This window comes from Hippocampus guttulatus, chromosome 7 (genome assembly GCF_054856545.1).
Source record: "Hippocampus guttulatus isolate MCC_2025c chromosome 7, RoL_Hgut_1.0, whole genome shotgun sequence".
NCBI classification, from domain to species: domain Eukaryota; kingdom Metazoa; phylum Chordata; class Actinopteri; order Syngnathiformes; family Syngnathidae; genus Hippocampus; species Hippocampus guttulatus.
The window spans coordinates 6,721,283-6,738,292 of record NC_141267.1 but is presented as its reverse complement, the minus strand read 5'-3'; the positions used below and the strand labels follow the sequence as shown (position 1 = coordinate 6,738,292).

The 17,010-nt window shown below is 43.1% G+C and overlaps 1 protein-coding gene across 1 annotated transcript in view; it reads left to right on the top strand.

Annotated features, from left to right (window-relative positions):
- Window positions 1-17,010, top strand: part of pde4ba (phosphodiesterase 4B, cAMP-specific a) — a 138,193-nt gene continuing 121,183 nt past the window's right edge. The window contains exons 1-3 of the mRNA XM_086116162.1: window positions 1-246; window positions 12,147-12,241; window positions 16,069-16,307. Of these exons, the coding sequence (XP_085972288.1) occupies window positions 12,200-12,241; window positions 16,069-16,307 (281 nt within the window). The 5' untranslated portion in view covers window positions 1-246; window positions 12,147-12,199. The remainder of the gene's footprint in view (window positions 247-12,146; window positions 12,242-16,068; window positions 16,308-17,010) is intronic.

Genomic DNA, 17,010 nt, shown 5'->3' with positions numbered 1-17,010 from the left:
GACGTTTGCGGTGTTTTGTGGAATATTCGCGTCAAAGTAAGTGGCAGTGAAGTGGCTCTAAGCGCACGGATCAAAGGTAGCAAGCAACTCAGTACAAAGCAGCGGAGGATGATAGAATAACTGAAAAATCGGAAAAGCTAACGGACCTGCGGTGTGTTAAATAAGATGCTCCCCGTCTTGTAAAAACAACGAGTCTGAAGCACCGGGATTCCCTTTGTTCCCACGTGTGGAGGAGGCTCAACTGAGGTAAGCAAGACTCGCTTTGTTTACGCTTCGTAAACTGCGTGCACTTCAGTTGTTAAAAGGCGTTGCTAATTGACAAGCTTACCTTTCAAAATGAAATCGATGGAGAAAAGTTGCACGGGGTTACATTTGAAGAGATTTGAGCTGGATTTGTGTGTGTGTGTGTTTGTATTTTTTGGGGGGGGGGGGTAGTAACAAGTTGAGCTGCCGCCTGCTGCTGTCGTGATACAGTAAATATATATTTACTGTCAAACGGCGCTTTGTCGATATAGTCTGATTTATAGTGATGCAGACAATGTTTTGCATTACATATGCCATTATACCTTTAAATATTTTATGTGGGTGTGTTGTGGCGAAGACTATCTTTGTACATAATACGACATTATTGTACATTAACCGAACTTCAGGGTCACATTGGCTGTTCATAAACAGTTATGTGTGATTTACAGTTTAGAAAAATACTTGGGCCTTTTGACCCTGAAAATGTAAATACATTAGTTCTCTTGTAAATATATCTTCTCTAAGAACTGAGAGGGATGTGACAGACTGTAGAATATGAATTCTGAAGGATTTTGAATATTATTTTGCCTCAAAGACAATGGTGTCAAAACTCGCCAATTCTGGCCTGCAACATAATTTTTTGGAGGGCCCGCTAAAGCAAGTCATGTCTTCTTTATTTTTTTCTTGAAAAATGTAATTTGCCATTTTCATTTTGACACATACATATAGTACATGACATACATTTTTCACCAGACTTGTATGATTTTCACAATAGTAAAGGCCCACTGAGGGAAACCACGACGACGAGCTTGTCACTCCTGTTGAAAGAGATAACTGTGGTGACTCACCGTGAGTGGCGTTTACATTCGTCCCCATCTCCCTTATTACCATCAGTATTATGGGGAAATGCATCAATGTTACTGTCAAATGTCCATTATAGGGAGATACTGCGGCTGTGTAGGTACTGCCAGTCTCACACTTCTTGTAATCCGTGCTTTTAAAGAATATATCTAACTCATGCACTTTTTTTCCATTAGTCAATCCATCCGTCCATCCGTTTTCTATAGTGCTTATCTTGTTCGGGCCGTGGTTGAGCTGGAGCCGATATCTCAGCTGACTTTTGGACATGGTGCATTAACTGGTGGTGTGCCATTTTATGCCCTTTTTATTCTTTCTCTTTTGCTTTTATCTTTCATCTTTTATCTTTAGGTCTTTAATTTTTTTTCTTTCTTTCGTTTTTCTTTCTTTCTTTCTCTCTCAATTTTCAACACAGATCAAATTTGAGTTTATATGGTTTGCATGTTATTTTAGTTTTTTTTTCTATCGTGGCAACAGAGACAGTGTAAATGTCTTCTGGATTGATTTTAACAGTTACAAGGACTTAAGTGGAACATCATCAACCCAAATGTATGTATGTAATGGGAGATGTGAAGTTGTGGCTCTCATATCAGTCTTTATTGTGTGAGAGCTTCGAATGTTAGCAGTGCCTTTCTGTCTCAGGCGATTTACTGAAAAATGAATTGTAAAACTAACACTTTGAAAAGAAACAAGTGCCCCACTTCAGACTTGATTGGTCCATCTTTTGCTCTATATGCATTATTTTGTTTTATACCTATCACCATTCGCTCCCTTACTGTCCATTGTCCACTAAATCTGTGAACAGTGACATCAGCAAATACTTTGCACCGCATGATGAAGATTACTGGTTTCAGCCTGTCACGTTGGACTTGACAAATATGACATCAGTGCCTAAATGATGCTCTCGCATGCTGCTCTCCCCTCAGCAGATTGATAATATGTTCACATAAGCTACACTGTCAAACGCAAGGCCTGGGGTCCAGATCTGGCCCACCACATCTTTTTTTGTGGCCCAAAATAGCAATTTAAACATATCAACTTCGATGATGCTTGCTAAAATCCATCCATACAGCCATCTATTTTCAGATCCGCTTCATCCTCACAAGGGTCGCACGGGGTGCTAGAGCCTATCCCAGCTGTCTACGGGCAGTCGGCGGGGTACACCCTGAACTGGTCTCCAGCCATTCACAGGGCACACAGAGACGAGCAACCATCCGTGCTCACACTCACACTCACACTACGGGACAATTTAGAGTGTACCATTAACCTGCCATGCATGTTTTTGGAATGTTGGAGGAAACCGGAAGACCCGGAGAAAACCCATGCAGGCACATGCAAACTCCACACAGGAAGGCCGGAGCCAGAATCGAACCCTGCACCTTTCTACTGTGAGGCCGACGCGCTAAAACTGTTCTTTTTAATGTTGACTGTTACATATTCATGGTGAAGAATTGTCTGTCATACAAATATTATATCCTGTAATTGATGACTGTAACACTGCATTAATGTAAGTTAGTGATCTACTACGGTGCGTCCAGGCAGTTCAGGTTATGTCGCCACAGTAGTAATGCAAATTGTTCATAAACTGAGGACCCACTGTCATAACAAAACCCACACAAAGGTAATTCACCGATAAGAACTTGACACCTAAAATGGTAATTTTTCATTTACCAAATGTGGTAAAAGTAAATACCCCAAGGAAGTCAACCTTAAATTTTTGTTGTTTGAATAATTACATTTTTGTTCAACAATGATGGAATAAGGTGATCACTTGGATGACACTGAGTAATTTTGTGTGTTTCCAGATGCAACAAATGCCCAGCTTCATTTTCATCCAGCTGTATCCGCATCATCGTCACTGGGCTTTTTCAGTGGACTTTCACTTTTCTTATCGATTGAACAATTGCTTGGTCATGCCTAAAACTCTGCAGGCTAAGTAGAAATGACATTTAATGCAGACGGATGTGTGCACATGCATTTTTGACCGAATTGTGGCCATGATTGCAGAATGAGTGGTCACCATGAAACTGTAATTGTATCACCGAGAGCCAGGGCACATTTTATCGGAAATGGGTGACTTCTGTTTTTTGTTTTACAACAGGAATGACATTTTATCTGTGTGTCACATTTCATCCTGATACGCAGCATTTTTTTTCCAAATTGACTTGCAGCATGCGTGACATTTAGATTTTTATTTAACTTTCAGTTTTTGCTTTTAATGATTTTGAACTCAGTGCTGACACATTCATCTGAATTTACAGAATTGTATGTAGTTTTCTGCTCAATGCTTTTTTTTTCCAGTGCCTTTTTTTCAGTTATCTTGTGTTGTCTTTATGCTAGGGATTCATTTTGGATTCACCTGCCCCGTCAAATCTCTCCCAACTGTATGCCCTGAAAAGGTTCTACCTTAAGACCGGTTGCCCTTTTGATCGTGCTCGGTTCGCAACTCTGGTTATAAAGCAGTGTGTATGTAAACAGAGCTGCAGCCTTCTATTCCTACTTGAATGGCGTGGATTAGGAGGCAACAGCAGTCTGATGATTGTTTCAAATGTAGGTTGATCACATGCACATAATCCTTCGCTAACTACGCAGGCTGCGCGTGAAAATGGCATGCCTAAGTGCTCATCTTCGGAAAGGTTGGACATAATGTTTACCAAGCGACAAATGTGCAAGGCTTTGCCTTATCTAATGTCACTCAGAGTGCGTCACACGGAAACACAAGCTTCACACAATACGAATGTGTAAAATTTGTAGAATTAACAGAATGCAAATAAAGCAAGACCAACAAGGCCAGATTCAGTATATTGAGATGTCAAATCCATCCACCCATTTTCTCCACTGCTACCCTCATTAGGGTCCCGCTAAACATTTGAGTACCGTATAAGGCGCACCGAAAAGTCTTCAATTTTTCTTGTGCGCCTTGTGTATGGTATGTATGTATGGTGTCTCCCTCTTCTCATGGGCTCAACACCCATGGGAGGGCCCAAAGGGGTCGGGTGCAGCGTGAGCTGGGCGGCAGCCAAAGGCGGGGACCCTGGCGGTCCGATCCTCGGCTGCAGAAGCTAGCTCTTGGGACATGGAATGTCACCTCTCTTGCAGGGAAGGAGCCCGAGCTGGTGTGCGAGGTGGAGAAGTTCCGACTGGATATAGTCGGACTTGCCTCCACACATAGCTTGGGTTCTGGTACCAGTTCTCTCGAGAGGGGTTGGACTCTCTTCCACTCTGGAGTTGCTCATGGTGAGAGGCGCAGAGCAGGTGTGGGCATACTCATTGCCCCCCTGCTCAGTGCCTGTACATTGGGGTTCACATCGGTAGACGAGAGGGTTGCCTCCCTTCGCCTTTGGGTGGGGGGACGGGTCCTGACCGTTGTTTGTGCATACGCACCAAACAGCAGCTCAGCACCCACCCTTTTTGGAGTCCTTGAGGGTGTGTTGGAGAGTATTCCGGCTGGGGACTCCCTTGTTCTGCTGGGGGACTTCAATGCTCACGTGGGCAATGACAGTGAGACCTGGAAGGGCGTGATTGGGAGGAACGCCCCCCCCCCCCCCCGATCAGAACTCGAGTGGTGTTTTGTTATTGGACTTCTGTGCTCGTCACGGATTGTCCATAACGAACACCTTGTTCAAACATAAGAGTGTCCATATGTGCACTTGGCACCAGGACACCCTAGGCAGCAGCTCGATGATTGACTTTGTGGTTGTATCATCGGATTTGCGGCCGCATGTTTTGGACAGTCAGGTGAAGAGAGGGGCGGAGCTGTCAACTGATCACCACCTGGTGGTGAGTAGGCTCCGATGGTGGGGGAGGATGCCGGTCCGTCCTGGCAGACCCAAACGTATTGGGACGGTTTGTTGGGAGCATCTGGCGGAATCCCCTGTCAGAAAGAGTTTCAACTCCCACCTCCGGCAGAGCTTTTCCCATGTCCCGGGGGAGGCGGGGGACATTGAGTCCGAATGGACCATGTTCCGCGCCTCTATTGTTGAGGCGGCCAATCTGAGTTGTGGCCGTAAGGTGGTTGGTGCCTGTCGTGGCGGCATCCCCCGTACTCGCTGGTGGACACCAGCAGTAAGGGATGCCGTCAAGCTGAAGAAGGAGTCGTATCGGGCCTTTATGGCCTGTGGAACCCCAGAGGCAGCTGACGGGTATCGACTGGCTAAGTAGAACATAGCTTCGGTGCTCGCCGAGGCAAAAACCCGGGCGTGGGAAGAGTTCGGTGAGGCTATGGAAGCCGACTTCCAGACGGCTGCGAGGAAATTCTGGTCCATCATCCGACGTCTCAGGAGTGGGAAGCAGTGCACCACTAACACTGTGTGCAGTGGGGATGGGGCGCTGCTGACTTCGAATCGGGACATTGTGAACCGGTGAGCAGAGTACTTCGAAGACCTCCTCAACTCCACCAACACGCCTTCCTCGGAGGAAGCAGAGTCTGAGGACCCTGAGGTGGGCTCTCCTATCTCTGTGGTTGAAGTCACCGAGGTGGTGAAAAAGCTCCTCGGTGGCAAGGCCCCAGGGGTGGATGAGATCGGCCCGGAGTTCCTCAAGGCTCTGGATGCTGTGGGGCTGTCCTGGTTGACACGCCTCTGCACCATTGCGTGGTCATCGGGGAGAGTGCCTTTGGATTGGCAGACCGGGGTGAGGGACCGGAGGGTGTGTTCCAACTACAGAGGGATCACACTCCTCAGCCTCCCTGGTAAGGTCTATTCAGGGGTGCTGGAGAGGCGGGCCCGTCAGGAAGTCGAGCCTCAGATTGAAGAGGAGCAGTATGGTTTTCGTCCCGGCCGTGGAACTGTGGACCAGCTCTACACTCTTAGCAGGGTCCTCGAGGGTACGTGGGAACTTGCCCAACCAGTCTACATGTGTTTTGTGAACTTGGAGAAGGCATTTGACCGTGTCCCTCGGGGAGTTCTGTGGGGGGTGCTTTGGGAGTATGGTGTATCGAGCCCCCTGATACGGGCTATTCGGTCCCTATACTGCCGATGTCAGAGTTTGGTTCGCATTGCCGGCAGTAAGTCGGAATCGTTTCCAGTGAGGGTTGGACTCCGCCAAGGCTGCCCTTTGTCGCCGATTCGGTTCATAACCTTTATGGACAGAATTTCTAGGCGCAGCCGAAGCATTGAGGGGGTCAGTTTTGGAGGCCTCAGTATTGCATCTCTGCTTTTTGCAGATGATTTGGTACTGTTGGCTCCTTCAAGCAGGGCTCTCCAACTCTCACTGGAGCGTTTCGCAGCCGAGTGTGAAGCTGTTGGGATGAAGATCAGCACCTCCAAATCTGAAACCATGGTCCTCAGTCGGAAAAGGGTGGAGTGCCCTCTCCGGGTCGGGGAGGAGATCTTGCCCCAAGTGGAGGAGTTAAGTTTCTTGGGGTCTTGTTCACGAGTGAGGGCAGGAGGGAGCGAGAGATCGACAAGTGGATGGAAATGCCAAAATAAATTCTATCAGGGGGCTATGGAATTTATTTTGTAATTTTCTGTTTTGATGCATTACTTTATTTTCAATTTTCATAGTTTCATTGAAGTAATCGTTAATTTACGTTTTTTGGAGGCAGTCATGAACGCCTCTCGAGTCAAATGAAGGGCTGTGGCTCCATCTAGTGGATGCATTGTAGATTGCGCCTTATAGTCCAGTGCATGCAATATATGAAAAAATAAAAAAATAGCCCATTCATTGAAGGTGCACCTAATAATCAAGTGCGCCTTTTAGTGCGGAAATTACGGTACGTGTTAGTGTTTAGAATGTATCCGTGATCATACTTTTCGCTAAATGTAGTCTGACACGACCACTCTGCTTACCTTTTGGCTTTGTCAAGTTGTCAAGTCATTGGCAGGCTAACTCGGTGCAGGGACAGTATTCTGTGAATTAGACCACAAGTGACTGCCCCTCCCCAAAATGCTCAGCAGCTTGCTCACATAGACTTTAAAAAAGTCTACCCCAGCTGTCTTCGGGCAGTAGGCGGGGGACACCCTGAACCGGTTGACAGCTAATCACAGGGGCACACACAGATGAACGACCATCCACGCTCACAATCACACCTTGGGACAATTTAGAGTGTTCCATTAACCTGCCATGCATGTTTCTGGAATGTGGGAGGAAACCGGAGTACCCAGAGAAAACCCACACAGGCACGGGGAGAACATGCAAACTCCACACAGAAAGGCTGGAGCCGGAATTGAACCCTGCACCTCTGCTCTGTAAGGCCAACGCGCTAACCACTGGATCACCGGGCCACCCCGCTATCAAAAATATCCATTTTAGAATCTTCTTATTTCTTTATTTTCTTCTCTCAAATGCATGCTTAACTAGTGTGTTGTCTTTTATTTGAGTGTCCTTTCTCAGTTATATTTTCACGAGAAAAAAGTATGCTGAGATAGTATTTTAAGTTGTCTCAGCAAGGATGAAATAGTTGACACACAATTGAAAACTATTTTTCGTGATTTTCCTTAAACCTTGACTTACAAAAAAAATGGGTGAAGCGTGAGTTTAAAAGTTTATTAGAAGGGAGGCTGTTGTCTGAAAGAGAAAAGTCTTTCTTCATTGGAAACTCCCTCTCTTTAGGGAAGATAATCATCCAATTATCCAGTGTAGTTAGACTGCAAGACAAACGGAAAACAAAGCAATGTATATTGTTTTGAACTTTTTCATTCTCCTCTTTTACAATGTGGGCGGCTTGGGGCAATGATTGCCTACATCGTTTGTATACGTCACTGTGTGTTATGCATGTGTCATACGTTTTTGTAGGGGGCATTTTACATTTGAACGGGTGATTCATGATGAATATTTGTGACAATTAGGAAACACATTTGTTAATCTTTAGTTGTTAGATTGCCATTATCTAAATTTGACCTTGCCATCTGCATGTCAGTATTGATCTGTTGAGAATTGCATATGAATGCTTATTCGTAATCTCTGGTGCTTTGTGTACGGAATGGCTGATAATTTATCCATTGTTAGGTACTCACAGAAGTAAAATCAATGTTAAAATTTCAACCTAGTACAATTATTAGAGTGCTGCACATCTGTGTAGACTATGTAGACACCTGACTGGGTCTGTATAAGAATATATGTCACAACACGGAATAGTTTTGTTTTCCGTTTGATTGCTGACACACAATGGGATTAATATTGTAAATGTTGCATAGAAATTAGCTACATACAGCTGCTGTATCTTCAAATAAGATAACCTTTATTTGTCCCACATTGGGGAAATTTGCAGTCTACAGCAGCTAAATTGGCGGGGGGGGGGGTAGAGATGTTGTTACCCCTCGGGCTACAGATCTCTTGTCTAAAAACAGTGAAGCAGCAAAGGGTAAGCATATGCATGAATGGCTTATCTGCATGGCTAGTGACATTTGAGATTAGTGCATGCTCAAGTCCCAAGTAGTACACGATATGATTGGCTTGATTCTCCGCTGTCTAAAATGAATAGAAAATATCACTCGTGACACCTTGAAAATAATTTAATGAACAGGAATTTCAACACGGCAACTCAGTTCCATAACCAGGAATTGTTTGTCTTTTTGTCTTTTGAAAAGCCAGAACAGAGCTTTAATGTGTCTGCTTGGTCCTGTATCTGCCCTTTGCAGTGAGTGTTTCTCTGCTTAACACAACAGGTGCTCTGATTGAGATGAGTTAGTTATCTCGGTCGGCCAGGAAAGAGGAGGTTGGAGAAGTCCAGGCAGGCAGATTGACAAAACAACCAATATGATCTCATGTCCGCATTTTCCCATTTGACTGTACCGAACAGTCACCGGACCTGGGGTGAGGCATGTTTAGCTTAGTAGTCAACACAGTTCGTTGTCTATGGCGGACACAACTTTACAGCATGTGATTGAACCCCAGGTGAGGTGTGTATGAATGAATTATTGACCTGCGTTTACTTTATAGAATTATTAGGTAGTTTTTTTTTCATTTTTGAACATCAAACTTCCATGCATTGTCTTAAGTAATGCTGAGATATATTATGACCATCATATGTTTTGCCCAAAAAAAATGCATAGAATGTGTGAAGGTAAGTAGTTAGTATATATTTAATCATTTAAGTATTTAATCCATCTCATCATTTAAGTATTTAATTTATCTCGCTATCTGCAGTATTTTTAGGCACACCGGTCACATCAATATAATTTGAGAGAGTGAGTTCCAAAGCTAGAGAAATTGATGGGAAAAAGTATTCATTGTACTGCCAAAACGCTGGAGAATTCTTTTAAATAATAATGTACATTGAAAAATAATTTTAACAAATCCTTGCCTCGAAGACAAGTACAGAAGCAACATCAGTTCACAAACCCGAAAATGTCACTGATTTTAACATTGACACACGCTCACAATGTGTATTGACAGTATATTTTAAAGATTTTAAACTTAAATTAAAATAGAAAGAGGCTAACACAAAATAACATACAAAACAATATTGCCGATAGGTTACCACTTTTTCAATGACATAAGATCCAGCAGTGTCCTATTGAGCAACAGAGTGACAAAGGACAGACACAGTCCCAATACAGTATCAATACAGTTTGCCCAATGTGCCGCTTCATGAGGCCTCATCTACCCATCACAAATTATTACATCAGCCATAAAGGTCACGAGAGAAGGGTTATCAGGGATTTTATGGGTGACCCCAGTCTGAAAGTTGCAAACCAAAACTGGGAATGGACTCACAAACAGCAACATAACAGGAACTGACAGGAACACCAACAGAACCAACAATGATCTGACAAAGAGAGAGACATCAGGGAGACAACAAAGAACACCTGGACAAGATATGAGTGGCTGAGCTAGCTGATTGGTAGACTGGGACTAATGAGACTAACAAGGGACCAAGCTAAAGACATGAAAACCTAATGTGACAGACAATACTTGGGCGGTACGGTGATGACTGGTTAGCATGTCCGCCTCACAGCACAGAGGTCCAGGGTTAGATTCCGTGTTTCTGTCATTCTGTGTGGAGTTTTCATGTGCACCCCGTGCCTGCGTGCGTTTTCTCCATGTACTTTGATTTCCTCTTACGTTCCAAAAACATGCATGGTAGGTCATCACCTGCAAAACTCTTCATCATTAAGGCTCGTCATGCAAGTTTTCTCACCTTTCCACCCATTACATGCCTGAATTGCATAATTCACAAGAATAATATGGAACTGATTGACAATTGTTTTTACCTCTTAATCAGACATGGTATTCAGAAAATACGTAGTAGCAGTGTTTTTCTTCTATCAAAGAGGAATTGACAATGAAGTAGAAAACAAAACCTCTACAATCTGCCCGGTGTCCCACTGAGCCAGTCAGTCAAAAGGATGCGTCGGCTGAGGTTGTTATCTTCGCTCCATTAAACCGATTCACAACTTAGTCTCCAATGATGCCTGTGACCTTGACATGCACAACAGGCTGGAGCTAAAATGTGACAGGTTTCTTGATAGACTGTGCCATGGCCCCTTAACATGTCTCTCTGTCCAAATTACACACTGTAAAGTGAGCGTGCATGATAATTACGTGACCTTATGATTTCTGACTGATGGCATTTACGAAGACTACAGTATGTTTGGTGGATAGGCATAAAGAACTTTGAATGTCTAATACCACATTTTCCTTATAAACTTGAATGCAAGAAAATCATAATTTCAACAGTATAAGATTAGTTTGCAATGTAAATACAGTGCCACTTCGCGCTTCATGTTTTGCGGCTTCATTGTTTTGCGTTTTGCATATCGGCAGCCATATTGCGGAAAGCTGCATTGTTTTATGTTGATGTTTATGTGGATACCAGCATGTTTAAAATATGAAAACTGGATTTATACTTTAAATATGAGACAAAGATTACAACAGTACTACTATATTACTTAAAACAGTAAGTACAATACAGTAATTAACATTAATCCACATTGCCTTCTGAGAGAGGTGAAGAGGCTTGTATTGGTGGCGTAGAAGGTGGCTCACCCCTGACTCGTACAGGCTTTCAGTTCACTTAGAGACTCTTCTGCTAGAGTCGCTAATGGTATAGCTGAGGTTTTTAAATTGGAGAAAACATGGTGATGCATCATGCTATGCCATTCATCTTGTCTACCTATAGGTTGAAATAGGCTTAATGTTTCCTTTTTGTAATCAGACAGTGGTATTATTTTTTGGGAAGAAAAAGTCTTGCTGAGCTGAGAATTTGGGCTGTCACTTCAGCCTTCGTCTGAGCCGTCACTGCTTTCTTGTGACATGTCGAATAAACAGGTGACCGGGTCGGGAAATCTTCAAATTAAGAACATAACCATTTTAGAACGTAACCCCCGTGATAAACGAGGGATCATAAATATTAAAAAAAAAAACATCCTCAGATTACAGGTACATTTATTGAAAAAGGGGATTATCTCACGGGGTTACATTTTCCACATGGACAAAGTGAGGCTGTTGTTTATTTGAGTCCTCAGTATAACAAGTGGACAAATTGTCACAATTGTTGTGTAGCTCAACAGGCTGCTGTAACTCACGGTCACTTGGTGTGGAGTTGCTGAGAGCAATTTGGTGTAAATGTACAGTTGAGAGGGCGGGGGAACTGGCCATGTCGTGTTTTCCACACGCAGAACAAAGGAGGAAGGTGTGACTGACTGCTTTTTCCTCACCCGAGCCACCTCATCTGGCTCCTCTCAACGCAAAGCAGCAGCTGCTCGACTCTGAACATGCAGATAAATCCACATTCATGAAATATTAGACGCCAACAGAGATTGTAGATTTGTATTGTCATAGCAAAATGAAGTGATGTCATTTGGTTCTGCCACCTTAGCAATCACAGCTGGTCCCTCACGGTCCCCGCAGAGATCCTATTGAAAATGAGAGCACTTGCGCTCAGACGTATAGTCAATGCAATCCTACCAATGAAACCCCCGCAAACAAACACATGCCATATAGGCGGGGCGTGTTTCTGGCAGTCGTCAGCAAAATGGGAGTCCGTCAGTGATGGACTGAGAGGCTAGCCCCCCTAATCCTACAAAAGTGATATTGACAAGCCACGTGTTCAGAATAATAGTCTTTTAATTTTTTTCTCTGTTTTTGTATTTTGCTTGCAGGTGTGTATGTGAGGTTGCCTTGGTGGTCTGTGGAGCAGTCAATTCACGGAAAGATGAGAAAGAGCCGAAGTGTCTTCACAGTGTCTCCTAACAACGTAAGACATTGGATTATCATAACCCAATATCATCAAACCTCAATGAGAATGCATATTTGAATTTAAAATATACAGTAGCTCAAATCAAGGTAAAGGGGCACAATGCAAAGAAAAAATAATTATGGTGGGTGCATGGGGGGCGAAAAAAGTACCACACAGTATTGTTCCAACTATGTCACCATTTATTCCACAGGGTGAAACATACAAATGTAAAATAATAAGGATAGAATCAGGCTTATAAAATGTGAGAATGGTAAGTACACAAGATTCCAGTGATGATGCGCAGACACAAGTAAAGCACAAGAGGTAACTTTATCATGTCTTTTAAATGCCGGCACTGCATAAATAAGGTGAAAGAAGACATTAATGAGACATTCATACTCATGTTCTTCTGTTAACCTTGTTGCCTTTTTGAGGCTGGCCCTTCTTAGTGCAAGTACATGCCCATATTTAATAACTTGAAACTCACTGCACTCAGTTCTTTGATGTATCGTGTGACTCATACATCATAATGGTTTGAGCTCAGAAGATTTGTCCATTTAGTTCTCCCATGAATTAATTTTAATTCTGAATTGTATGGCATGATGGCTATTGGATTTCAGTTTCCATGTGTACTGTACTGTAAAATTACATTGCCTCCCACAAAGCTCTAATGTATAAATTGCTCCAAATGAATCATCATGTTGACAGATGAGCTCATGTTTTCCTTTAATTTAGATTCCTTTAAAAATATATATATATAAAAGAGAACTCCAGTATTTTTCGAATGCGTGAGTAGCTTTGTGGCTTGATGTGAATAGCACCTGTGCACGTTGTGCTGCACTCTGCTGTGGTTGTAGGTGTCTCATCATGCTGCTCAAATAGTTTGGAGCAGAGAATGTGGGTGTGCATTACTCAGTCACTCACTTTATCTCCTGATGCAAGTTTGAACATTATGTGCTTTTCATTCTGCGTGAGAAACACTTTCTCTTACTTTGTTCATTTGTTTTGAATCAAGACTCCGGCCTTTAACAGCATATGAACAGCGGAATGCACATTTGTGTCCATTTTTGGATCCTCACAATAAAAAAAAAACAGTATGCTAGAGCAATTTCCCAACCCTCTGACCTTAATGATATCGGTAACTAATCTAACAATGACACAGAGGGCACACCATGGAGCTACATGCCATGCTAGTACAAAATGTGCGGTTACAGGCACGGGTGGATGTTTCTATTCATGGTGTGTTTAGGAAAAGCACGGTGCACAGTAAAGTTGAGCATAGTTATCCACAGCCACAGATGAACATCTTATTTCATGTGGTCCTAATCAGTTTCTTTCATTCCCTCTCGCCCTTTTGCCATCTCCGAACCTCCCTCTCAGAAAGTCCTTCTCCTACCATCTCATCCTGCTCTTCCATCGATCTTTGCCCCTCATTCTTCCTGACTAAGAGCCCACTCTCGATCATTTCTTCATGACGCCCTCTCAATCCCTCCTCCTTGATGGAAAGCAGGTGCTGTTTTCTCATCTCGTCATTTCCTCCCTGCGGCTATGTTGCCTTGGCATCAAAATGGCAAGTGTTTGGAGTGATTACGGCTTTGGTGGGGGTGGGAGAGCCAAAATGTAACCTGAGATCTGACATGGACGCACTCTTTACAATAGTGGGAAATACATGACGCACTCTTTACAATAGTGGGGGAAATACATTCGATTAGAGAGCATTTCATTGTTCTCGCTGTCACGATACATTGCTGTTTTACACACACACACACACACACACACACACACACACACACACACACACACACACACACACACACTCTGTATGTGATGGAGTGGTACCCTCGCCAGTCTTGTGTGCGAACCCTTTCCTACCCACACACACGCATGCTCACACACACACACACACACACACACACACACACATACACATGAGAAGCCGAGAGAGGGTTTTGTAATTAATTAATACACATTTTCAGGTAACTTAGTTTAAATTGGATAATGTATCGCAGTGATCTCACCTTTAATCATTTCTAATGGCACACTAGGGTGCCATCGGTCTCTTGTTGGGAATCACTGCACTAGAAAGATCATTAATCAGTCACATGCCCTTTTTGTGCAGCAAGGATATTAAACAGATCAATGTAGCTGTTATAATGTTGTGTATTTGTACATTATAACATGCAAGAGTGAAGAGATGTTTGGGCTGTGGTGGGAGAGAAACGGCGGCTATCAAATAAGAATGACATTCACTCCATCTGTCTTGTTTTTGTCTCCACCTTTTTCGGCCATTTCACTTTCTGTCAGGTCATTTCAACCTGAGAGAACAGATAAATGACATGACAGTCGCTGGTCATTGAAGGTATTTGAATGCCATCTTTCATATCATAGCATAGTGGCAGATGTGTATTGTGGGATTCAGATGGCAGCCCTGAAGGTTCCACAGGAACACTACCATCTCCATATTTCTCATCCAACAGTTAATGAGACTTGGCTTTCTTTGCTCTGGAACATTTATTTTATTAAGTTGTGGGGCTCAAATTGTTCAGGGGTAACCCAACTTATGAGCAACTGATCATCCTCTATCTCATGTTAATATGCTCGTCTACATAGTGGCCAAAGACCTAAATAATGAAACTGCCAAATATTGGTTCAAGTAAAACACACTGCCAGCAGGTAGGAATAGGTAGCCAGATAATTAAATGTCCAATGGCAACACTAGGCGGCACAATAGACGGTTAGCACATCCGGCATTCCTGTGTGGAGTCTGCATGTTCTCCGCATGCCTGTGTGGGTTTTCTCTGGTACTCTGGTTTCCTCCCACATTGCAAAAACATGCAGGTCAGCTTCAGGGAACACTCTAAATTGTCCCTAGGTGTGATGGGGAGTGTGAATAGTTGTTCAATTATATGTGCCCTGCGATTGGCTGGCAACCAGTTCAGGGGGTTGCACATGGAATTCACGGGGCCCAAAATATTACGACCCTACAGAGACTACTTCCAGTACTTTGCTCCATATTTTCGAGGATTCTATCTATTGTAATCTATTTGCAAAGCACTGTCGCATGAAGTTGCATTTGGAGTGTCCAAACAAACCGTAGTGCAGAAACTACGGTTTGTAATATCTATCCTACTTCTCTAAAAATAGAGATATTATGAAACATTCAACTTTTTATATATATTTTTGTCTTGTTCAAGATAACGTGGTGGCACACCACTGACCGCTGGTGTGAGGTGAGGTGAGGTTGTGCCGTAACATTCTTTATTGACCAGCAAATGGTCGTTTCAAATGCAGGTTCATTTATTCAGTGACTATAAATACCGTGATACAAGAAATGTGCATAGTAAAAAACAATGAACACTTTATAAAAACTGTGTGTTAAAAAGTATTTGCCCTCTTCTCTACTACTTTTATGCATAGTTTCCCTGCTTGAATGTTCAAACAAGTATCAGACAAAGATAACCCGAGTAAGTCCCAGTAGTTTGGTACATAAGCACAAAGAGCACCCTGTGGTCCACTTCACAGGTCTCCCTCTCTAACTCTCCACCAGGTCAATGTTTATTTCAAACCCCAAAATTAATAACAGCAACAATAAAATAAAGACATTAGTTGTCAAGTACATCTGTACTCTTAAACGGGACTGCAGTGCCCCTTAGTGGAAAGACTCATGATACACCAATGGAAAAAAATACTGGAACTTGAGTCATGAAACTCTTTATGATGTCCACAGATACAACGTTCCAAATTGCTCCTTTAAAATCTTCATTTTAATCCCACTGAATGCTATATCACATTTTTGTAACCTTCCCAACCCCATAATGGCCTCATTGCTTCATCTCTCTTTTTAGGATGTGAAAGAGCTGTCAGGTAGTTGCCTCAGCGAGTCGTTCACGTCCCCGCCATGCACGCTGGGGGTCGACTTGCGCAGAGGCCGGAGGCGTTTATCTGGCAACTTGCAGTTGCCACCGTTGTCGTGGCGTCAGGGGGAGAGGGCTCGGACACCTGACGATGAGGTCAGGTCTCGACCCACATCTTTACCATTTGGAGCCCCTCCCAGGATAGACATCACGCCGGTTGACCCTGATTGGTGAGTACATTTTGTAAGATTGTAATAAGCAATGTTTTGTGACAGAACAACAAAAAAATTTGTGTGTGTGTGTGTGTGTGGGGGGGGGGGGCAATAGCGGGGACAGGAACACAGTGCATATTCATAGCCAATTCTGTACAAAGCCGACCATCTTGTCTAATCCAAACTACTTCATAGAATGTGAATAGTGAAATATTAGCAATGTACCAGATGCTATTTAAATTTTGAGTTTTTATATTCTGGCTGCTTTGACTGCATGTACCTACGAATGTTTAGCAAAACACAATGATTGAAGTAATCCCCAAATAAGAGCCATCCATTCATTTTCCAATGACAATCAAGTTGGATATATGTAGGCCATTACACCATACGTTACCTTTATTCTTCTAATTAGATGGGTCTGACATCGCTGGATTATAACCAATAATCACTTTGTGCTTGTGTGAGCGACCTGAAATATTGTGGGGCAACGTTATACTAGACTTTCATTGTTTATGAAGATCTGTTTGAGTAATGAGCCTCAACTGATGGTTTGTTTCTCAGGAGTACATTTTTGCATCACAAAGGAATGTACAGATTCTTTTAAAAACTGTTCGGAAATGGGCAAATAATATACAGGTATCTCAGTGGAAGATGGTGACTCCAAAGTAGAGACCTACTGAATAAAAGACAGCTTTTTGGTATGATCTTACAGTTAGATCAA